The following is a 24,766-nucleotide window of genomic DNA, read 5'->3' on the forward strand; positions in this document are numbered from 1 at the left end:
ATAATCTTCAATAGTAATTAGAGAACCTAGTGAACCTTTGCATAGCTCTAATGCCCTGGGGAAAGAGCCAAGAAATGACATAACCTAGAAAAGGGATTTGATATTTTTCCAAAATGCACTTCACCAGCTTGCAACATAAGCCATTCTCTATTTGGTGAGAATTTGACACACTTGGAGATGATGGAGGCAAGGTCAGGTGAATCCAAATATACAATGACACTGGACTTGAGAAAATCATAAAGTACATCATTAATGAATTCTTTACAAATGGCAGGGGCGTTACATACACTAAAAAACATCACTGTGTACCACAGTGTATTCAAAATGCCACCCGTGATTGTTAAAAGTTGTGCCCCAGCTAAAGAAGAGGATTAGCAAATAAAGCTCTTGCTTAAAGCTTTGGAATATAGTCCTCCACTACTTTGTTCTCAGTGGGAGAAAAAGGATAATTATGCCATGTGGACCGTAAGGTGGTAATTTGTCTGCTTCTCTCTTATTTATGGCCTTAGCCAGGTCTGAAGAATGGGCAGAAGTTATAGAGTAAATTTTGTTTGTGGAAGAACAAATACGTTGAATCAATACAAAGACAACAGTTAGTACTTCAAGGGATTTTTTTACAATCCTCCCAGTTGATAATGTGATCATGTTTAGTAAGCCAAGGAAATCCCAGAAATACCAGGTTAGAGTGAAATACACACACCGAAAGATGGATAGGAAAAGTCTCATCCAAAATGATTTGATTAGAGAAAGGACTACCATCTATGGCCTCAATGGCAAATGGTGCCATCCTTTTGGAAAAAGAAATGTTATTATGGGCAGCTCATTTATTACCCAAATTTATTTTTGTTGCTCCAGAGTTCAAGAGGGTATCAACATTGATGGTGATGGTAAGAAGGATCCAAGTCTTTTTAGGGCACCAAGAAGTTAAAACATACCTTTGTTACAGGGAAGAGGTCAAGTTCTCCCTGTAGATAATCTTCCTTGGCTAAAGTTATAAGTACCAGAAGCCTTGGTTAACCTCCTATGCTTGATAGCAGAGCAGCAGGAACAGTTATACAGAGTGTAAAACTCAGTGCTGTAATAGCTCCTTCAGAGTCTGTGTGTTAGGTTAGACAGGAAGTGGAAAAAATCACTTCCCATCTGCCCACTAGCAGCATCTCAGTCAGGAAATGCACACTGTGTAAAAGCTACTGCAGCCCAACATTTGATTTATTTGATTACACTCTACTAAAACAAGTTTAATGAAAGTCACAAATGATTTAATCACAGCTAAGTCCAAAGGTCACTACTCTATACTAATTATTCTTGACTTCTCTGCTGCCTTGGACACTGTTGACCAGGTCCTCCCTCTCCAAACTCTTTAATCCCCCGGTCTCTGTGACACTGTCTTCTCTGTTTTCCCCATAACTCTAATGTTCATTCAAATGTCTCCTTTTCTAATAATACCTCCTCTCCTTGTCCTGTCTCAGTTGGAGTTCCCTAAGACTCCATTCTTGGTCCCCTTCTTTTTTTCTCTATATACTGCCTCTCTTGGCAAATGTATTCATTCATTTGGACTCCACTACTATCTGTATGACGGTGACAGCAAGATATATCTCTCCTCCAATGAACTGTATCCCTCTGTCCTACAACGTGTCACTGCTTGCCTTTCTTCCATCTCTGATTGGATGTCCTCACACTTTCTGAAACGTAATGTCCCTAAAACTGAGCTTCTTATTTTTCCTCCTCATAATTATGATCCTCATTTCTTGGTGTTATCTTTGATTCTGGCCTCACCTTTGCGCCTCATGTCTAGTCTGTTGCCAAAACCTTTAATTCCACCTTAAAAATATTGCCCGCATCTGCCCCTTTCTTATGCAAGATGTTGTTAAGGAGCTTGTTCATGCTCTGGTAATTTCTCGCATTAATTTCTCTCCTAACTGGTCTCCCCAAAAGACATCAGCCGGTGGGGGAGACCTATTGCGCATTAGACCTCCCCATAGGAAAGCATGGAATAATGCTTTCAATGCTTTCCAATGGGGATTTCGGCGACGCTGGAGGTCCTCACACAGCGTGAGAACGTCCAGCGTTGTTATAACACATTTTTCGTGTTCTATGAACACGGAAGTGTCCTCTAGTGGCTGTCTAGTACAAAGGACTTAACCCTGCAAGGTAAATATTAAATACACTTGCAGGGTTAAGGGTAGTGGGAGTTGGCACCCAGACCACTCCAATGGGCAGAAGTGGTCTGGGTGCCTGGAGTGTCCCTTTAACCACACTCTAACCCCTAAATGCAGTTATTATATATAATGCTTTTCAGACAATTTATACGTCCATTTAATAAATTAATTAACCTCACTTTATCTGCTTTTTATTTATTGTTTGGTAGTGGGGGAAGCAGGGTGCACCTTAAAATTCTGTGCCCACAGACACCTGGCATGTAAATACGGGCATGCTCTCAAATGTATATCTTTTAAACCAGTATCTTTTCACTTTTTCCCATTCTCTCACCCCAATCGCTTTAATTTTACTCACCCAGATGTCAGTATTTTCTTGACTAACTTTCACATCTATCTGTGCATAAACTCTCTACTCTGAATTTCAGGCCCCTCTGAGCCCAACTGCTCTCTTACAGCCTGATCTAAAGAAGAATTGGCACACACATGCTCAGGACTCAGTCTTAGCCTGTCCTACAACCCACTCACTCTTAGCTTCACTCCTTATTTATAGATATAATCACACATGTAATTTCAGCTCTGCAAACACACCAGCTGCACACACTACCTCTTATTAGCACACTCGTGCAATTTCCTTAACCCTTTACTCTTCACTCAGGTCTTTACTCCACCACCGACACATATTTTCCTCCTTTATTTATTTAATTCACCGCTTAATACTCCCTGGAGTCCTAGCTAATGTGCTTCATCACTGCATTTCCTCTCTCTTGATTTACCCTATTCTCTGCAGAGTTAATAATGATTATCTGCACGCTCTGAATGCTCTCCCAACTCCTTCTTTTCTTTTTATATTTGATGTAGTTTTTCCTTATTTTCTTTTCACTTAGTGTTGCTATCCCTCTCTACCTCCACCTAACTCATCCAGAACAGAGCCCCCACATATTCCTATATCTGCTACACTCCTCACTTTACACTACAAGTCATTATTGCTAGTTTGCTTATTCTGTGTATTGACCTTTGGCATCTTTTCTGATTCTGAATCTACATTGCTTGGACTGACCTTTTATTTGCCTCATCTTGCCTTTGGATTTCCCTTACCTGTTTTGATGCATTTGAAATTCAGAGACTCTCTCTCTTGTGATAATTCCTTTGCTATTTTTGCATATTAAGCCCATTTACCACAAACTGTTACACCCAGGGAAGCTTGCAGCAGTCAGGAAAGATATCCTATAATTCTCTAATTCCCTATTATTCAGTCCCCAGCTCCATCTCCCTCCTCTGCCATAAGTTGACTCATACAAACTATACAATAAGATGCTTCTACTCTGCTTCTGCCCTTTCGCCCTACCACCTGTTACCTGGACCCAAGAACTTCTTATTTGTACTTTGTCCAAGCCATTCTCTTGCCTTGCGTCTGCTCTACTCGCCCTTTATTCAATAAAGTGTGAATTGTCAGGAATTTATAGTAAATTTCAAATGTAATGTTTAAAAAGCCAAAATGGAAAATGTTATTCTATTTGTCAAAACATGGTTAGTAAATGTGATGTGTGTAGTGGATGCATGGAATAGTTACCCAACAGATGGGTATGACTGATTACAGCATGCTAAGGGTTAATTTGGCTGCCGTTAATTAAAACCTATAAGGTGAGCTGTGTCTGGGAAGCAATGTGTTAAATCTTGTTGGTGTCTGAAAATACCTTGACATTTTATAAAATTTGAGGCATGTTTTATTTTCCTGTTTGTAAAACAAATAGTGCAGAGAGATGTGGACCCTGATCTCTGAAGTCCAGTAATATTTATTACTGGATCTTATCAGATGAGCTGTCAGAGAGGGCTTGACAGGTGACACATCATGTGCAATGTATATTTTAAGTTCAGTGAAAAGTCACTCACTTAAAGGTTTTGAAGTAATGTAAATGTTATTTTCGGTTTTGGGGTATTATATATAAAATAAAGGTCATGTTTGGGCTCAAATAAATTATCTGGATTCACCAAGATGACCTGGCTTAGCTACAAAAAAATCAGAACCATCTGTACATAAGTGTATAGCAATGTACTTGTTCAGTCAGAGATTGGAACACATTGGTTGTCTCTCATAAAGCTAGTATTCCTGTAATCTCAGCCTCTCTTCGAAGGGTCAGCCTAAAATTAGGGTTGAACAGAAATGTGTATAAATTATCTGCTAAACACCCACAAAACTTTGTAAACCATTTTGAATTGAATTTGTAGTGGATTACCATTTTTCTAACAAAAGCTCTCTTCCTCCTTCTCTCACTCCTTGTAAATACACACATTTAGTACCTTTCTCCATTATTGCCACAGTTTAGTGAATAGGAAAATATAGCTCAGTCCAAGTTGAACAAAATTGATTTAGGTAGCATCAGGGGCGGACTGAGAACCCTCAGGGCCCCCGGGCAAAATAAATCAAGGGCCCCCTTACAGGCCCCACCCATACTCCGCAGCAAGCGCCACTCATGTCCCGCCTCCATGCACCGCCTCCAGCCACACCCTACACAATCTTTAGACACAAGAAACAAAAGTGCAATAATCCCTTCGAGGCCCCAGTAGAGACTACAATTGAGGGCTAATGGTCCATGGAGGGGGGTCTTTCTAGCAGAGGCTATCTCAGTGTCCTTTAGAGAGTGTGTTAGAAAGAATCCCCTCCAGGCCCTATTAGAGACTACAATGGAGTCTAATAGGCTTGGAAGGGGGTCTTTCTAACAGAGGCCATCTCAGTGTCCCTGCTGGAAACAGTCGCCTCCAGGCCCCAGTAGAGACTACAATTGAGGGCTAATGGGCCATGGAGGGGGAGAGCATTCTAGCAGAGGCTATCTCAGTGTCCTTTAGAGAGTGTGTTAGAAATAATTTCCTCCAGGTCCCATTAGAGACTACAATGGAGTCTAATGGGGCCTGCAGGGGGGTCTCTCCAACACTCTGGTTCCTATTCACAATATAGCAACACAACATAGCTCGCTGATACCTAGGCCAAGTTGGCTCCTCTTACCTTAATTACTGTTGCTGGGTGGCAGTCTGTGGGCTTGCTGGAAGGCTGTGGGCTTACTGGCTGCGGCTGGCAGGCTGTGGGCTTGCTGGCAGGCTGTGGGCTAGCTGGCTACTGCCGGCAGGCTGTGGGCTTGCTGGCTGCGGCTGGCAGGCTGTGGCTTGCTGGCTGTGGCTTGCTGGCTGGCAGGCTGTGGCTTGCTGGCTGCGGTTGGCAGGCTGTGGGCTTGCTGGCTGTAAGCCTAACTGGTGGCCTGTGGGCTGGCTGGCTGGCTGCTGGCCAGCCTGTGGGCTGGCTGGCCGGCCTGTGGGCTGGCTGGCCGGCCTGTGGGCTGGCTGGCTGGCTGGTCGGCCTGTGGGCTGGCTGGCTTGCTGGCTACTGGGGCACTTGTAGATTATTTAAAGAAATAATTCATGCACAATAACCACTACTGCTCTGTGTAGTTGTTATGGTGCCAGGAGGGCCGGGCCCCCCTTTCAGAGTAAGTAGTCAAACCGTTTAAGAACAGTTTGACAACTTACCTGGGGTCTGCTGGGATATGAGGCTGTAGTAGGGTATAGGAGCAGTGGTGCAATGTGTAAGGGGTGCAGTGTGTGTGAAAGGTTCAGTGTGTGTGAGGGGGTGTAGTGTGTGAATGTGTAGGGTGTGTGGTGCAATGTGTGTATGAGGGGGCTGTGTATGTGTTTGGCAATGTTAGTATGGGGGGCTGTGTGTGTATGGGTGGGCAGTGTATGTGTGTGTGTGTGAGGCAATGTGTGTAAATGTGTATGGTGTGTGTGGGTGTATGGGGGGCAGTGTGTGAATGTGTATGGTGTGTGGGGGCAGTGTGTTTATGGGGCTAGAGTTCACTCTCACCACTGCGACCACCAGGAATCCCTGGTGGTCACAGTGTTGAGAGTGAACTCTAGCCCGTAGCTCCAGGGCTAGAGTTTACTCTCGCAAGAGCCGTAACGTTGCCGTGGTAACTGCGGCAACGATCTCTGCTCACGCAAGAAGGACCCAGAGGAGCTGAAGGCTGAGCTCCCGGGTCCTCTCTTCCTCCCTCCCCTGCCGGCTGCCCGCACGGTGCCTGCGGACAGGGGAGGGGGCAATTGCCCTCCTCTTACTCCCCCCTCCCCCTCTTCTTACCCTCCCTCCCCCTCTTCTTACCCCCCTTCTTACTCCCCCCTCTTCTTACTCCCCCCTCACTCTCTTCTTAACCCCCTTCTTACTCTCCCCCTCTTCTTACTCCCCCCTCCCCCTCTTCTTACTCCCCCTTCTTACTCTCCCCCTCTTCTTACACCCCTCTCCCCCTCTTCTTACTCCCACCTCTTCTTACTCCTCCCTCTTCTTACTCCCCTCCCCCCTCTTCTTACCCCCCTACCCCCTCTTCTTACTCCCCCCTCTTCTAACCCCCCCTCTTCTTACTCCCCCCACTTCTTAACCCCCCTACCCCTCTTCTTACTTCCCCTCCCCCTCTTCTTACTCCCCCCTTCCTCTTTTTACTCCCCCCTCCCCCTCTTCTTACCCCCTTTTTACTCCCCCCTCTCTTCTTACTCCCCCTCCTCTCTTCTTACCCCCCTCCCTCTCTCTTCTTACCCCCCTCCCTCTCTCTTCTTACCCCCTCTCTCTTCTTACCCCCTCCCTCTCTCTTCTTACCCCCCTCTCTCTTCTTACCCCCTCCTCCCTCTCTCTTCTTACCCCCCTCCCTCTATCTTCTTACCCCCCCTCCCTCTCTCTTCATACCCCCCTCCCTTTCTCTTCTTACCCCTCTTCTTACTCCCCCCTCTTCTTACTCCCCCCTCCCCCTCTTCTTACTCCCCCCTTCCTCTTTTTACTCCCCCTCCCCCTCTTCTTACCCCCTTTTTACTCCCCCCCCTCTTCTTACTCCCCCTCCTCTCTTCTTACCCCCCTCCCTCTCTCTTCTTACCCCCCTCCCTCTCTCTTCTTACCCCCTCTCTCTTCTTACCCCCCTCCCTCTCTCTTCTTACCCCCCTCTCTTCTTACCCCCTCCTCCCTCTCTCTTCTTACCCCCCTCCCTCTATCTTCTTACCCCCTCCCTCTCTCTTCTTACCCCCTCCCTTTCTCTTCTTACCCCCCTCTCTCTTCTTACCCCCCCTCGCTTTCTCTTCTTACCCCCTCTCTCTTCTTACCCCCTCTCTCTTCTTACCCCCCTCCCTCTCTCTTCTTACCCCCTCCTCCTTCTCTCTTCTTACCCCCTCCCTCTATCTTCTTACCCCCCCTCCCTCTCTCTTCTTACCCCCCTCCCTTTCTCTTCTTACCCCCTCTCTCTTCTTACCCCCCCTTTCTCTTCTTACCCCCCCTCGCTTTCTCTTCTTACCCCCCTCCCTTTCTCTTCTTACTCCCCCTCACTTTCTCTTTTTACACCCCCCCCCCTTTTTCTTCTTACCCCCCTCTTTCTTCTTACCCCCCCTCCCTTTCTCTTCTTACCCCCCTCTTTCTTCTTACCCCCCCTCCCCCTCTTTGTTCTTACCCCCTCCCTCTTTGTTCTTACCCCCCTCCCTCTTTGTTCTTACCCCCCTCCCCCTTTGTTCTTACCCCCCTCCCTCTTTGTTCTTACCCCCTATTTGTTCTTACCCCCCTCCCTCTCTCTTCTTACCCCCCTCTCTCTTCTTACCCCCTCCTCCCTCTCTCTTCTTACCCCCCTCCCTCTATCTTCTTACCCCCATCCCTCTCTCTTCTTACCCCCCTCCCTTTCTCTTCTTATCCCCCTCTCTCTTCTTACCCCCCTCCCTTTCTCTTCTTACCCCCCTCGCTTTCTCTTCTTACCCCCCCTCCCTCTCTCTTCTTACCCCTCTCTCTCTTCTTACCCCCCCTCGCTTTCTCTTCTTACCCCCCTCGCTTTCTCTTCTTACCCCCTCCCTTTCTCTTCTTACTCCCCCTCACTTTCTCTTTTTACACCCCCCTCCCTTTTTCTTCTTACCCCCCTCTTTCTTCTTACCACCCCCTCTTTCTTCTTACCCCCTCTCTCTTTCTTCTTACCCCCCCTCCCCCTCTTTGTTCTTACCCCCCCTCCCCCTCTTTGTTCTTACCCCCCTCCCTCTTTGTTCTTACCCCCCTCCCCCTTTGTTCTTACCCCCTCCCTCTTTGTTCTTACCCCCTCTTTGTTCTTACCCCCCCTCCCTCTTTGTTCTTACCCCCCTCCCTCTTTGTTCTTACCCCTCCTCCCTCTTTGTTCTTACCCCCCCTCCCTCTTTGTTCTTACCCCCCTCCCTCTTTGTTCTTACCCCCTCCCCCCTCCCTCTTTGTCCTTACCCCCTCCCCTGTTGCGTGGCCGAGCTGCTCTCCGGTCCGCGGTGCCCGGCCGGAGTGATAGGAAGGTGCACCCTGAGTGTGCACCTTCCTGTCAGTCCGGCCGGGTACAGGAAACAGAAACTCCTGCGCGGAACAAGAGTTTCTGTTTCCTGTACCCGGCTGGACTGACAGGAAGGTGCACACTCAGGGTGCACCTTCCTATCACTCCGGCCGGGCACCGCGGAACGGAGAGCAGCTCGCCCACGCTACAGGGGAGGGGAGGTGAGAAGCTGCAGCATTTAAAGGGGCGGGCGGGCCCCCTGATGGCGGGCCCCCCTCCCGGCCGGGCCCTCGGACCATGTCCGAAGTGCCCGACCGGTCAGTCCGCCCCTGGGTAGCATAGAACTTTGTAATACACTACCTTTTAGACAGCTTTGAGTGGCTGTCTCAGTAAGGGAACAATCTGGGAACAAAACATCAGGAATTTGTGGGTGAACTCAGTCCTCTGAAAATTCAATGTTTCTTTTTCTGTTGTTAGGAGGAAATTTTATTCAGGTATAATATGTTCTTATTAACCATGTGTTGTAGATGAGAGGACTACATTTTTTTTATGCCTATGTCATCTTGATAAAGACTCAAACATCATGTTTACTGTACTTAGCACGTTTCGAGACTGCCCTTAATCATACACAAAGAAATTAGATTAGTAAAATTTGGTTAAAAATTGTTTTTACCTAACAAAATCACTAACACCTTGAGCAACATTATTGTAAATAAAAAATTTTTATCTTACATATTAAATTCCAGTATCATATTGTACAATCTATTGTTTTATCAGTCGCAGACCATCACTTCAAAACCAGCCTTACGCAAATCCACTGTTATGCTGACAGACCTGAATTGCTGATTTTCTTGTCAGAGTGCTCAGTAAAAAAATTGCCTGGTTATGATTGCTACAGTACAACATCTTGTAAATGGACAATGTAAGCAGTATAATAATTTCATCCCAATTGGTTATAGTGCTTGGAGCCCCCAGGCACTGTTCTTACATTCAGTGTAAACCATTTTTGAGCAATCTAACACTGAGTGAAGGTCCCAGGCTTCCCATAGTCCTGACCCCACAGGAGGTATGGCTAAGGCAGAGATTACATGCTTCCTTTTAATAATACCAAATCATACCAACAATGGCACCTTGATAGACTGAATGTGGTCAGCAGACACTCCCAGCTAATCACAACCGCTGATTGCTGCGCAGGCTAATGTTTCCCCCTTTATTAACCCAAACAGCATAGATGATTAAATAAAGCATTAGTACTAAAAATTGTTGAATGCCAAATGGAAGTACAGTGGCAGAGTACTCCAGACACTATAGCTACTTCAATGAGATGAAGCTGTTATTGTTTTTACAATGTCCCTTTAAAAGCAGCGGGTAAACTACATTTTTAAACCATTTGGTTACAATTTCCATTTGAGCTTGAATTAAGTCCAGGGACAATTAGATGACCATCAATTGCTGTAGCTATCCATCTTGCTATGGTACATACCTAATTATTTGCCATTATTAAGTGTTCTTGCATAGCAAGACCACTTACTGTTATCTCACATATATATTATTATTCTTATTAGGGTGCCAAATTTACCACCCTAACTCCTCCCACAGTTTTTACACTACATAGACAGTAATATACCGAAACGTGCGGATTGTTCCCGATTGGTGTGCTATTACTTTGTGGAACGTTTCGCCCAATGGTTCACGGAATATCGTCGTTCTTGTGGCGAAACTTGTCCCATAGGAATGAATGGCAAAGCTAGAGTGGGAGCTGGCAAAAGCTGAAAAATCAGGACATGATTTCTAAACTGCCACCACTCCCTCATTTTCAGGCCCACCTACACAAATCTAATATCAAAACGTTCAGCTATCCCTGCTGCCACTAAACATGTCCACGGCTAAGCCATAGTCCTGATAGTTTTCACAATATGACCATTTGTTTGCTACTCACGCCGTCCATTGACATTCATTGAAACTCCACTCTGCAAAGCTCACATTTGAAGGGCAATTTCTAAACTGCGACTGTGCCTTCATTTTTAATACTTCAGAGACATACTATACATTGTAGGTCTGGGTCTTGTGATTCTCACAATATAAAGCTCTTCACTGTAGGATTTATAGTTTTTAAAATATGACCGTTTGAAGATGGCAACCGCCAAAATACTCTGACCTTTGCCAGGCTGCAGCAGCATGTGATGTCATAGACAGGGCCTTTTGCACCTGCTAATGTTTTTGTAAATGTATACTGTGCAACAACATTGAAATTAAATGTGCTATATAAATGATAACAGTTACTCCGCCCACTCCAGTTGTAGACTACTGGTGGAGGCAAGAACACTTCACACAATTTCCCCAGAAATTGTAGCTTTTCTAGTTATATTATATATTATATTACCATTACTATTAAATTATTAAATTACTATTATTTGCCATTGTTATATTATTTGCCATTATAATTATTATATTATTTGCCATTATATTATATTGCCATTATTATTATTATATTATTTGCCATTATTGTTAGAATATTGCCATTATTATTATTATATTGTCATATTATATTGCCATTGTTATTGTTATTATTAGACACTGTTGTATTAGTTGGTGACACACTATGGATAGTATAACATGATAAAATACCCTGACCCCCAGCCCTGGTCTCACATAATGCCCAGCTAGTAATAACAATCTCGATATACTTTTCTCTCTGCCTTCTGTCGCTGTGACTCGGGTCACGTGTTCCCCCGTCACGTGACCCGCCCCTGGTTGCTACGCGGTCCCCTCCTCCCTGCAGCTGTTGCTAAGCCAGGCGGACACGGTCTTTGTCTATTGGGCATTTCGTCGACCTGACGTCACCGGGGGCGCCGCCATGCTAATGAGGTTGCGGGGATGGGTTGCGGGCAGTGCGGTGAGGAGGCAGCTGGTCTTCGCAGCCCACATGCTGCCTGGGAGTGCTGAGGGGCGGCGGTGACCGTGCTGCTGGTCGGGAGCCGGGCGAGGTAAGTGTCCCTGGACCCCAGTATTAACCCTCCCGGTGCCGGGCGCCACCATTAAAGCGCAGGTCCAGCCTGGTCTCACTGCTCCACTTCTAAACCAAGGGGGCATCAAGCCGCTAGACCCCCAGCTGCTCCACATAGCAAAGCATCATGGGAGTTCCAGTAGAAGGACAGCTGGGCATCCTGTATGTAATAATCACATTATCTGTGTGTATAGCCTCTATTTCCATTCATTGTGGAAGCCCTTCACTGTGTGTTCATGTTCAACACATAGAAATAAATATAATATAGAATTAATGGTCTTTCCTTCAATGCTAAAACATACATGGAGCTCGTACACTGTGTGCAGGCATGTTATGTGATGCGTTTTATGCCTAAATAAATGGTGCTCGTGCTGCCTTTTTAATAAGACTTTTTTATGATCCAGCAATGTATGTATGTATGTATGTATGTTTTATTATTCTTCTTCAAACATCCCTGCAGTATTTCTAATGCATTAGTAGTAAAATAGGGAGCTCTGGTTATATAACATGCATGTTGTTGCAGAATAACAAGCCATTTTGGTGTGTGTGGTGTTCTAAACTCAGATACACGCTGGGTATTTTTTACTCTGCAGACCGTGCAGAGCAATGATTCTAGAATGTTGCTCGGCTGGAACCATGCACTGTATTCTACAACAGCAACATTTTAATCATCGGATTGCTTTGAAAGCATTGGAACATCATTTTATAGAAAGCCATAGCACTGCATTCATGATCTAGTTTGCTTTGTTGCCTTTTAAGTTGCTGTCAAAGACCAGCTCGTTTTAGCTGCGTTGCACTAGATTTAGTAGACCATCTAGCCTTCTCATATAATGGTATAAATGAGTGTATGTATGTGTAATAAATATATATTACACACACGCATCAGTCCTCCACCGCCATCTCGTGATGTCTGTTTTATGGTGGTAGGAACTGCCAAGCTAGTGTGTTTGGGGTGACAGATTCGATATTTGGAATGTGAGTTCAGGGATTTCCTTAAGATCTAATTTCAGTCTGCAGAGAATTGCATTCCTTCCCTGCCAGTGATGTGAGGGAAAGATATGTGATACTGGGAGGCAGTCTTTTCTTACATCCATCTGCTTCTATAGCATTTAGCCTTTTGTTTTAAATCTGATGTCAAATACAGTAGAATGCAAATTTAATGTCGCCCAGAGCTTTACAACTTATTTAATCTCTGGATGGTTTAAAGGAGAAATGTAATAATGATGTTGAAGCATGAGTTTCATTGTGGCGGGATTGTTTTGTTTGGACATTATTCACACAAAAAAAAGTAAATTGTGGCATACTCAAAACCAAATTGTAAAATTCAATACAAAATAGCATTTTTACAATTTGGCTATTTTGGCCCAAATGTAAAATTTTATTTTTATTTTACTACACTTCACCTGGGGTTAAAATTTCAAGTCCCACACTACTCACCACTGTAAGCTTGAAGGGCCCATGGTACACTAACCGGGGGTGAATTTCTACTTGCCAATGCAAATATTAAAGTTTTACCTCAAGAGCAGGATTAATCTTTTTTTAAAGGTTTGCAAAAGAGCTAAGGACAGTATATCAAGTATTTATACAATGCAGTAAAGTTCACAGGGTATATAAAACTATACCTTCGTTATGACCACAAGAATCCATATGTACAAAAATAGACACGTGAAGAGTAAAGTAACTCATATTTGCCATTGCAAATAACTCTGAATCAAGATACTGATTAGAGCGGAATCGTTCCTCAGGTGACTTCAGAGAGAAACAAAAGATGAGATCCAGCAGGAAAGAGTAATATTTAGGCAAGAATTAAGCAAGAAAGAAAAAGGTTGGGGGTGAATAGGGTAGGGATGGAACCATGACCCAACATAGAAGATCCTAACCAGGAGATATAACTTGGTGAAAACTCGTGACATCCTAGGTCCATTGTCACCCATAAGGAGAAAACTCATGAAGGGTTGTGTGCCAAAGGATGTCTAAGATGGCTGTACTTTATCCTTGTGACAGCCCTTGGATGGTTCGATAACTATTGTAAAGCCATAGTTACCACACAGTGTGTCTTTTCCTTAGATGTTATACTGAAGCAAGCATAGACTCCTATGCTTTAATATATTCCACTTTAGAAAGAATAGAGTAGACGGTGTCTATGACAACTTACAAAACAGAAGAATGAGAGATTTGGCAGCGTTCAGCAAAAAGCGAAGAATCCATTTTATTTATACCTATAATAGGAAGAGGAGTACAATGCAGGAGTACATTCTTGGATCAGAAAGGTACAGGGCTTTCCAGGATTTATGTGGTAGTCTATACCCTCTTCCAAAAAGGTGCAATGTCAGGGCACAACCACCAAATTTGAAGAGATGTCCTGATTTCCGTACCACATCGCCAGTCGTGGTTTAAGATGTGAGGAAAATCCTGTGAAGCTTATCTGGAGTTTGATACCATTTTGAAAGGATTTTGTAATTTGACCTGAAATTTAAAACTTAAAGAACTTTGCAGTGTTATTCACTAAAGTTTGAATTCAAAGTGAATTTTAAATTTAAGGCCAAATTAGCCAAATTGGAGGCATAGCTGACAATTTTTCCAGTTTGGAATTCACTTTGAATTCTTACGTTTGTAAAAAGAAAAAAACCCTGTTTGTGATTCAGGAGCAAAATATTTGACCACTGATTGTCTGTCTGAGAACAAAGTTCCTAACATTTCCTTCCACTGTCTCTTAAAAACACTCATTTTGAGTGAAGATGAGCAACTGATATGAGCAGATGCCCCTCTATATTGGCTCACCACTCACATATGTTTTTAAAGGATGAAAAATCTGTATCTAGCTTAGATTTGTTAGGTATTGAGTTATAGTGTTAGATATGAATAAAATGAATCCTTTTTTTTCAAATGGGTAGGCTGTTAGAGATCAGTAAGGTCCTCCAGTCTCCTTGCCGAGAGCAATGGCATCACTGCCTCGGGGGCGAGGAAGAGAGGCACCATTTAGAAAGATCCTCAGCCAGCTCAGGATTGTAGGTAAGCGGAATTAAAGGACTAGGCATTGGTGCCACTTCAGTGCACTCCTGGAGGCAGAACCAGGTACGTAACATTGCAGACTGAGAACAGGACTTTTTAGTTGCATGTGTTCAAACAGCCTGTTGTCTGATGTGTTGTATGTATGCATTGTTCAGATGTACACACTATGGTGGAATTTATCAAGGCCAAGCAGGTGCTTTCTGAGGGCAAAGCACATCTATAGGTTTCCATGGTAATTTCTCCTTATGTTGCACTTTACCCCTGCATTCCTTTGCAAAATCTACCCATATACATATTTTTCTTTGTAGTTTGGTGCTACCAAGCAAATGGTATTTATGATGTTAAAGGATATGTTACGCTTTTATGTGGTACATTTATGGTTTGGCAAACAGGACAAATAAGCAATATTTTCTACATCTTGGCATTGCAAACTATGCTAATTTCCCGGTAAGTTCGATCCAGTTTCATAGTAATACAGCAAAGTCCCCAAGTTCAGCTTTTCTCACGCCTCTTCATCCTTGCTTTTACTTTAAAGACCCTTTTAGGCGAAAGGCTTTCTTCAAGTCTAAATGGATAATATCTTTAGACTTTAATACATGGGTTACCAGAAAGCTTTATGTACTGATTCTGGTGTGGGGGTGTGTGTTTGTGTATATGTGTGTGGGGGTGTGTGTGTATATATTTCTATTTCTCTATCATATACATGTTTAGATTCCCATTTTTATTTTTTTATTAATAATGTAAAGGTTAAAGGAACACGTTAGGGTCAGGAGTAAAAATCCTCCTCTCCTGCTATTTAATTTTGTAGGGTTTAGAGGGATCCCTATATTCAAGGTTTTCTGCCTAGTATCCTGGTGTAAACCTATCTATCACCATTATCTATCACCATTATCTATCACCATTATCTATCACCATTATCTATCACCATTATCTATCACCATTATCTATCACCATTATCTATCACCATTATCTATCACCATTATCTATCACCATTATCTATCACCATTATCTATCACCATTATCTATCACCATTATCTATCACCATTATCTATCACCATTATCTATCACCTGTAGGAGTAGACGGCCATCCTCGTCACAGGGTGCTGGTCCATCTATCAAAGGGATGGGCCAACTCAATCCAGCAGACCACGCACATAGCTCTGCTGCAAGGTCTTTGTGCCCAGTTCCCTTCAACATTTTGAAATCTGCTGGAAGATTTCAAAATGCAGTACATGTCCCCGCGACCTATATTTGATGGAACAGTACCCCAAAATGCAGGACTGCCCTGGTAACTGCAGGACTGTTGGCACCTATTGTGTAAGCTGAGCTATGCCCTCTTGGGGCACCATAAACGTGTCTGCTGTAGTGTTTATGGTGCTTAGAATGTTCCTTAAAGGGACACTATAGGAAACTGCCTGTTTCCTGGGAGAACTTCTCGTCCCTCCCCCCCCCCCCCCTCCCCTTGATGCTACTGCATTTTGGAGAAAAACTGTGACTCGTACACAAAGAGACACATTTGGAATGAATGCTAGCTTTTATTCTCTGCTTGGTCTTTTCAGCCAATAGTAATACAGCCTGAATTTAAAACATGATCCTTGACCGTTCCTCTAAAAGAAACGGTCAAACTATTTAATTTTTTTTTTTTTTTTTTTGGCTGCATCCTTCTCAGTCAATAGATCTGCTCAGCGTCCTCATGGAAAAAAATATTGGGTTAATAATGAGTGATTGTAATTAACAGTAGATGCGTCCCATCAATATTTAAAGTAGTGTGGGTTGTGTTTGTGTGTGTGTGTGTATATATGTACTATTTTTTTTATTTTTTATACAAGATTTCTCTTCCCCTCTCCACTGTTCTGGTTTACACTTGTCACAAGCCTTTTGATTTCCACAATTATGTATAGCTTGTTTCCTAGCTACTTGGCTCGGTGTCAGCATCAGGATTAAATTCCCTTGTGCTCTGCGTGCAGTTTATTGGCTCAAACTCAGACAGGCACTGTGTGAAGTATTGGTTGGCTTGTTCTGGTGTTATGTCATCCAGGATGTTAGAGTGTAGTACAGTGGACTTTTTTTTTGTTTGTTTGTTTGTTTTTTATAAATATTCCCCTCAAAAACCAAGGAGAGATTTGTATGTATTTGTGTCTGTTTTTAGATTTGATGTGGCGTCCATAGGAAACGATATGGAATATAAACTGTGTGAAGTGTCTTTCACATAAAATGATAACTTCCTAATCTACAGAACATGAATTTGAAATCTTTTGATGCTAGGCTTTAAAAGGCTCCAATATGATCTCCAGAGGTGAATTTCTACTAGCTAGGGATAAATATTCATTTGCCAATGGCTAGTGAATGGAAGTTTTGATAATTTTAAACCAGCTATTGGTCTTGATGGACTAAATATGGGTGAAAAATATTTTTTCTGGTTAGCACCTTATTACCTGCCCTGATATTTAACAGTACAAAAAAGTATCTGCTTGTCTAGTTACTGACCACAAATGTGTAGTGTCCGTAGGAGACTTTACAAGCCGTGAATGCACATACTAAGGGTAGACACATTGAATTGCTTTATTTATTTTTAGAAAAAACTTTTTAAGTGGGTGTTAACATTTGCCCATTTGTAAGCTTCTGCTTGTTGGAGGGCAATTATAAGCTGAGCATGATGAGGGAGGGTTAGCTGAAATAAAATGCATAAGGATATTGTGTTAAAATCACATGAATATGGTAAAATGTTTGTGTAACTGATGACTAAAAGGTAGGCAGACAATGTAATAGAGCAGCAGGAAATGTTAGCAGAATGCTTGGTTGTATAGGGAGAGGTATTAGCAGTAGAAAGAGGGAAGTGCTCATGCCATTGTACAAAACACTGGTGAGACCTCATTCGAAGTATTGTACGCAGTACTGGAGACCAAATTTTCCGAAGGATATTGATACTTTAGAGAGAGTTCAGAGAAGGACTACTAAACTGGTTCATGGATTGCAGGATAAAACTTACCAGGAAAGGTTAAAGGATCTTAACATCTATAGCTTGGAGGAAAGACGAGACGGGGGATATGATAGAAACATTTAAATACATAAAGGGAATCAACACAGTAAAGGAGACTATATTTAAAATAAGAAAAACTACCACAACAAGAGGACATAGTCTTAAATTAGAGGGACAAAGGTTTAAGAATAATATTGGGAGTATTACTTTACAGAGAGGGTAGTGGATGCATGGAATAGCCTTCCAGCTGAAGTGGTAGAGGTTAACACAGTTAAGGAGTTTAAGCATGCGTGGGATAGGCATAAGGCTATCCTAACTATAAGATAAGGCCAGGGACTAATGAAAGTATTTAGAAAATTGGGCAGACTAGATGGGCCGAATGGTTCTTATCTGCCGTCACATTTCTATGTTTTGGTTTGGTTTGAGTATACTTGATTAAAAGCCTGACTAATCACTGATTATGGAAAACATTTAGCTTAGAAGTCGTGAATTACTCATGTGACTTCTAACTACCAAAATTAAAATCCTAGCCAAATGACTCAGGATAAAATAAATAAATGAATCTAATTGGCCTACGTATGTACAAAATATATTTAGATTTAACTTTATAAATATTTTATTTATTAAAGATGTATGTGTATATACATATCAGCTAAGTATATTTTATAGGATATTGAGCAAAATAAGTACAAGTAAATAATGACAATCTAAAAAGATGGCAATATGGTTGTGCATATAAAGCAACACTTTTGCACTGAAGCTATCTTGTGTGGTTAGACTACTGGTATGCTTTGTGTTATGTATTTCAGTATTAGACAAACTTCTGAAAAGTACAGAAACACCAACTAGTGAAGTTGGTAAATTACCGCAAAAACAGACGTATAGAATAGTTGTTTCCTATTTGTGGGTTTATTTTAAATGTTTGTCTGCTTTGTTTCATGTCAGATGGCAAAAAATAAGTATTTTGAAAGCCCAGCCCTACCATGCTAGAGTCACGTAACTGTGCTGTGTATATTACACTGATACAATGCCTACGTGACGGCGCAGACAATACTTGTTTGTTCTATTCTATTTTTCCAATATAAATACTGTGTATATGAAAATATTCACATATGCTTTGTGTTTAAAACAATAGTAACAGTACCAAAGTCTCTCTTCAGTGATGTAAAATGTATCTGTCCTTTTTAAATGCCACTTGTTAGGACATCGTGGTAGATTCAGAATGAGATTTGAATTGAGACATAAATTCCCCCCCCCCCCCACCTGAAAAAGCCAGTGTCTGCCGTATTGTGTAATTGTCTCTATATGCCCTTTTCTGTGACTCAGAAAAATACATGGGCCACAATTTCCTATCGACTGTTAGTCATTGGCAAGTAGAACTTCAGGCTACCAACAAGACTCCCCAGCACTGCAAAAGGAAAAATAGGGCACTAACCGTTTAAAGGAACACTCTAAGCACCATGACCACTACATCACGCTCATTGAGATCAACAGAGTGGGAAGTGGTGTAACTTCTTACAATTGGGGGGGGGACAATGGGGAAGGGGAACTCATGGCACCATAATCACTACATTGTGCTTTAAAGAAGTAACTGTTCATCTATTTAGAGTTGTATGCCCAATAGGTAGGTATAGGGTGTTTGGCATGGTATTATGTGGTGTAAGGTTTTAAAGCTGGCTTTGGCTGGTGAGCAAGAAATGACCTATAAAATCAAATGTCGACAGGCTAAACTGAGCTTCCTGTCAATAAGGACTTCTGCATTCAAGTTTAAAAGAATAGGTTTGATGGTTCTTGTGTATTCAAATATCTTTGGGAGCTAAGAATTTTCTATCTTAAAATCCTGTTCTATTTTATGAATTGTTTTGGGTAAACTTGGTTTGCTTTTGCGTGTAACTAAATCTATTTATATACAGCAATTCTAAACCTTTTCTCTGATATAAATATTCAGTATTTCTTTGGTTCTATAATATTCTCCAAGTTATTTAGTTGTTTTGGGCATTATTGTATATGATGTATTTGACAAGTAGCCTTGTCCATGACAATGTACTTCACACACTTTGCTGTAAAGAAGTATCTCCCCTCCCATGTGGTCATATTGGGGTTTTGGATACTTCTGGCTAAACTGACTTATTAATTTAATAAAAGTAATAAACTCAAAGCACACCTTGTAATATTGCATTGAAAATATTTTTTTTAATTTAAAGAACAAGCTGAATACACCCGTAAATATAAAGTGCACATATGCAGAACATGTATAATGCAAACAGCCACATAAGCCTAGGCACTAAAGTGCTCAATGCAAATCCAGAGTATAAGAAAGGTATACTAACCCTCAGGGGAGTTTGTCTCTAGCTCTGGGTTAGTATACCCTAAGTTTTCTTATACTATGGTCTTGCATTGAGCACTTTAGTGCTGGGTTTATGTGGCTGCTTGCACGGTACATTTTCTGCCTATGTGCACTTTATATTTACAGAAGTATTCAATCTTGTTCTTTGAATGAAAAAATATTTTCTATGCAATATCACAAGGTGTGCTTTGAGTTTTACTTTTCTTATATGATTTATGGACCTGGAGGGGAACAGTTTATTGATTACTTATAAAGCATCCTGCACTTTGATGGCTGCATGTTACACATACAAATCCACATCTATAGAGAGCTAGCTATATCTTGTATGTATATATTTTATTTACCTGGCAGGTGGAAATCCTAATTTTATGGGGAAACACTAATTTAAAGAGAAAACAATCTTGGACATCATTAAACTTACCTGTAATTCAGTGTTGAGGCACACTCCTCTCAACAGGCCGATCTTCCTTGGGTAAAATCATTCATACTGATGATCGATGTCCAATCAAATGCTTCTTTTAGAGCAGCATTGAGAACAGGAAAAGACATGTCCCCATGATTTGCCAAACCATCATTATTCACCAAAACCTATATCTAAAAGTGTTGGTAAATTCTGTAAATGAATCTTACTCAGAAGTCATACAGCCGTGAATCGGCAAAGACATTGCAAAATGTAAACTGTTATTTGTCTTATGCCAATTACTGTGTGTATATATAAACTTCTTACATGAATGTATTCTGCCTGCACCTGTAACACTTCTGTCTTTTTTGCAGATAAGCTATCCTTTTGGATTCAGTAGACAAGAACACTAAACACAATATTTTGGAAAGTGAACTCCAGGATCAATCATGTCTATTATGGACCATAATCCTACCACTGGGGTAGTCACAGTTATTGTCATACTTATTGCTATCGCAGCCCTTGGTGCCTTAATTCTGGGTTGCTGGTGTTATCTACGCTTGCAGAAGATCAGTCAGTCGGAGGATGAAGAAAGTATTGTGGGGGAAGGAGAAACCAAAGAACCTTTTCTTTTGGTTCAGTATTCGGCAAAAGGTCCTCGAGTTGAGAAAAAAACCAAGCTAACTGCTAATGGCACTGACGGACACAATTTTCAGGCAAATTAGGAGTCTATCCAGCCGAGATGCTTCCAAAAAGAATGGATACTGTGAAAATAATAGAACCACCTCGATGTTGGAAGTTCTCTAGCCCTGGCTTTCAGACTTTGTCTGGAAGCCACTTACACCGCATGGCTAAAGTACTCTCCTGCGATCCTTGCTCTCGATAACTTTTCCCGTGTATTTTTCAAACCTTAAGCTATATATCTCCCCTAAAATGTGAACTGTTCCCAGTCACGTGAACAGTGTAAATATGTCATCTATTTTTTATTTTTTACTCGGTCTTGTGAAGTAACATTTCTGATATAACGAAAACCACATGTTCAGAAATTGTCAACTAAGTAACGGAAGCAAGATCTTAAACACAGATTGGCACTTAGTTTTATTTAATAGTTGGTTGAATAGTGTTTTTTTTAACACTAGGTTATACTTCCTCTTCCTTAGAGAATGAGGAGCTACATGATTTTTACTATATTGTCTTTAATTGTGTTTTTTTTGTTTTTTTTTATAACTGCATTGAACCTGCCATGTTTTCGCTTGTAAAAAGAGCCAATGATCTGGAACATGCCTTGTAAATTTTAAATGTGCCAAGAGGTTCTCCACATTTAACTGGCAGATGAGCAGTTATCTGGATGTATTTTTCTAATAATGAAATGCTATTTTAGATTTTCAGTAAAACATTTATTTATATGTTTTCAGATAAGTTATAACTGTGCATACAAAATGTAGACATATTAGTGGGTATACTTACTCCCTGTTACAAACCGATCTTTTTATGATTGTGTGATAAAATGAGGGTTCAAATTCCCTGAGCTTACATATATACTTTCCTCCTCTTTAAGTAAGAGAGGTTGTTTTAAAGAGTCTATTGAAAGTTGGAGTGAATTTTGAGTATGTTTTTACTCGATGACCTGCTTGATAGACTAAAATTAATACAAAAAAAACTTAAGTGGCTGTAATAATCACTTTTTTTTGTTTAAAAAAAAAAAAAAAGTTACCAATCATTCCTGAGAGTCTGGTTAAATCCTGTACAAGTTCTCATATTTTGTGTGGTTTCCATGGGAAAGGGTTCATGAAACATAAGTGTTTCAATGATCATTATATTCATGGAATTGACAGTGATAGAACATTTTGCATAACGCAGACTGTGTAGCCTGATCAGTGATCTTTAATTTTAGGAGAAGACTTTTTAACAGTTTCTTTAACACAATCTATGACTTGGTATCAGAAATGCATTTACTATTCTAATTATGCATAGTCCATATCACATTCTCCTCTTTGGCAAAAGGCATATTTTTGGGAACGTTTAGAACAAGTCAGGTTTGAGTGTTTTAAACATAGATCTCCCCTATCGATGCACTGCAACCCAGTTTTCTTTGGGTGTCTTAACTCCTTAAGGATCAATGATGGGAATGTTAGGCAGTCTTGACAACTTTAGTCACGCAAATTGAATAGTAGCTGACATGAGAAATTAATCAGTTGGCTATAGTGTGCTCCTAAGTGAAAAATGGTATGTCAGAATTTTACTAAAATTCTTTATTACAAAATTATTAAATGTAAAAAGGCATCACTGAATTTTCTCAGGGAGTTAAATGGTCAAAGACTACTAGATATTAAGAGCAAGCAGCAGTTCAATAAGTTTTCCCACTTCTGGAACAAATTTGCTTTTACTTTAAAGGTTACATTTTAAGCTCCATAATAACTTCAGCTCATGGAAGTAGTTATGGTGGCTGATGTTTCTATGCCCTCTCTCATATTTCATTATTAAACTCCTACCTAATGGTGAATCTGGATCCATGAGTATCCACAGCTTTGCTTTCTGACCAAATAGGTAAGGCAGAGTTGTTCTGCCTATTGGCACACCAAATCATACCAGCAGTAGTGAGCAGTCAGTACTGCAGGCAAACTGATTCACCATTAAACCTTTTGGAATCTGTTTAATTGTGAAACTCCAGTTTAGGGCGATATGATGCCTTGGGTGTCCCGTGTTTTATACGGCAATTTTCAGTAAATATGTGGTTGCGAGGTATTTAATCAGGAGGAACCGCACATAAAACCTATTGTTTATATTACTTATTTCATGTATTGTGTTTAATGGACCACAACAGCTTTGGAATTGCCAGCCCCTAAAATCCAATTTTAATTCAGTACACATGTATGCATTAAAATTGCAAACAATCATCTCTGAATAGTCTGGATTCTGCAGAGAAATATAGTGGTTGCTTTACAGGTTCTCAGTAACAGTAATAGGAAGTTATGTCAAAGGCAAATGTCTGCAAATGCAGTATGATCTGAATTTACTATGGGCAATAACCTTTTAATAAGTTATGGTGCTTGGAGTGTCCTTCTAATCACCAATATCATGTTGCTTGATTTTAGGTCAACATTAGTATACCATGATTTTCCTCTAACAAAATGTAATTGCAATGGCCAGATCATAGGACACAAAGGCGGCTCTGAACGCTCATAAAGCAAATATGCTGTTATAGCGTCCTGGGACTTTCCTTTTGTAGACGGGGCCACTTTTGAACAGAATATAAATAAATGTTATTTTTAATATAAGTTAACAGAATGAACTGAAAATGCCATTCGACTTGGTTGAGCAAGCCTTAATCTAGAAAAATTCCATTTCAAGCAATCCTGTATTTTCAGTTGTAAAGTAAACACAATTGTGACTGAGGAAACTAACCAGACCTGATTATGTGCCATATTAAGACTAGTGACTTGTAAAATAATAAAGCCATAATAATAAACTACATTGAAATTAATATTGTGGTTTGTTTTATTTTAATCCACATGGAAGGAATGTTTACATTTTCAGATTCTGTACAGGATAGGGCTGATGCTGGCATAAAAGTAGTGGGCCTCTACAAGCAGAGGCTTTTAATTGTATAGGAGACCCCATGTGCATTTCGTCCATAAGAATGGCTGATGGGTAAAAAAATACTTAGATTTTTACAAAGGCCATTAAAACTACTTAAAGGGACACTAGTCACCTGAACAACTTTAGCTTAATGAAGCAGTTTTGGTGTATAGAACATGCCCCTGCAGCCTTACTGCTCAATCCTCTGCCATTTAGGAGTTAAATCCCTTTGTTTATGAACCCTAGTCACACCTCCCTGCATGTGACTTGCACAGCCTTCCATAAACACTTCCTGTAAAGAGAGCCCTATTTAGGCTTTCTTTATAGCAAGTTCTGTTTAATTAAGATTTTCTTATCCCCTGCTATGTTAATAGCTTGCTAAACCCTGAAGAGCCTCTTGTATGTGATTAAAGTTCAATTTAGAGATTGAGATACAATTATTTAAGGTAAATTACATCTGTTTGAAAGTGAAACCAGTTTTTTTTTTCATGCAGGCTCTGTCAATCATAGCCAGGGGAGGTGTGGCTAGGGCTGCATAAACAAACAAAGTGATTTAACTCCTAAATGACAGTGAATTGAGCAGTGACTTTAGGTGACTATAGTGTTCCTTTAACCCCTTAAGGACACGTGACGGAAATATTCAGTCATGATTCCCTTTTATTCCAGAAGTTGTCATTAAGGGGTTAAAAGATAGAAGTGGTAATAGCAAATGCAATATTTTAAACATCCAGTATTGTTTTAAAGTAGGGTTCAGCTAATTCAAGGATGCAATTGCAACTAGGCATATTTGCCAGCACTTTCATCACAGTGATGCCAGTATATAAATCCACTCCGGTTCCAGCATCACTGGGCCCCAGGGAAAGGATGCAATCCAGCTCTCCAAAAAGTAGGGAGGTTTGGTGGAGGTATATTAAAACAAAACATAGAAAAGCATCAGGAGGCTATTGCACATGCATGGAAAACCTCTAATTTCGCATCAATTAGCATCT

General features: G+C 41.1%; 1 protein-coding gene across 1 annotated transcript; it reads left to right on the forward strand.

Annotated features, from left to right (window-relative positions):
- Positions 1–11,311: 11,311 nt before the first annotated feature.
- SNN (stannin) lies at positions 11,312–23,635 on the forward strand. The gene is made up of 2 exons (XM_063430292.1): positions 11,312–11,439; positions 20,573–23,635. The coding sequence occupies exon 2, from the start codon at positions 20,648–20,650 to the stop codon at positions 20,921–20,923; it is 276 nt and encodes a 91-aa protein (XP_063286362.1). The 5' UTR covers positions 11,312–11,439; positions 20,573–20,647; the 3' UTR covers positions 20,924–23,635.
- The last annotated feature ends 1,131 nt before the right edge of the window (positions 23,636–24,766 follow it).

This window comes from Pelobates fuscus, chromosome 8 (assembly GCF_036172605.1).
Source record: "Pelobates fuscus isolate aPelFus1 chromosome 8, aPelFus1.pri, whole genome shotgun sequence".
Classification (NCBI taxonomy): Eukaryota; Metazoa; Chordata; class Amphibia; order Anura; family Pelobatidae; genus Pelobates; species Pelobates fuscus.

Bases quoted from the DNA above. Each gene is read 5' to 3' on its own strand.
- SNN (XM_063430292.1), top strand. From the start codon at position 20,648: ATGTCTATTATGGACCATAATCCTACCACTGGGGTAGTCACAGTTATT.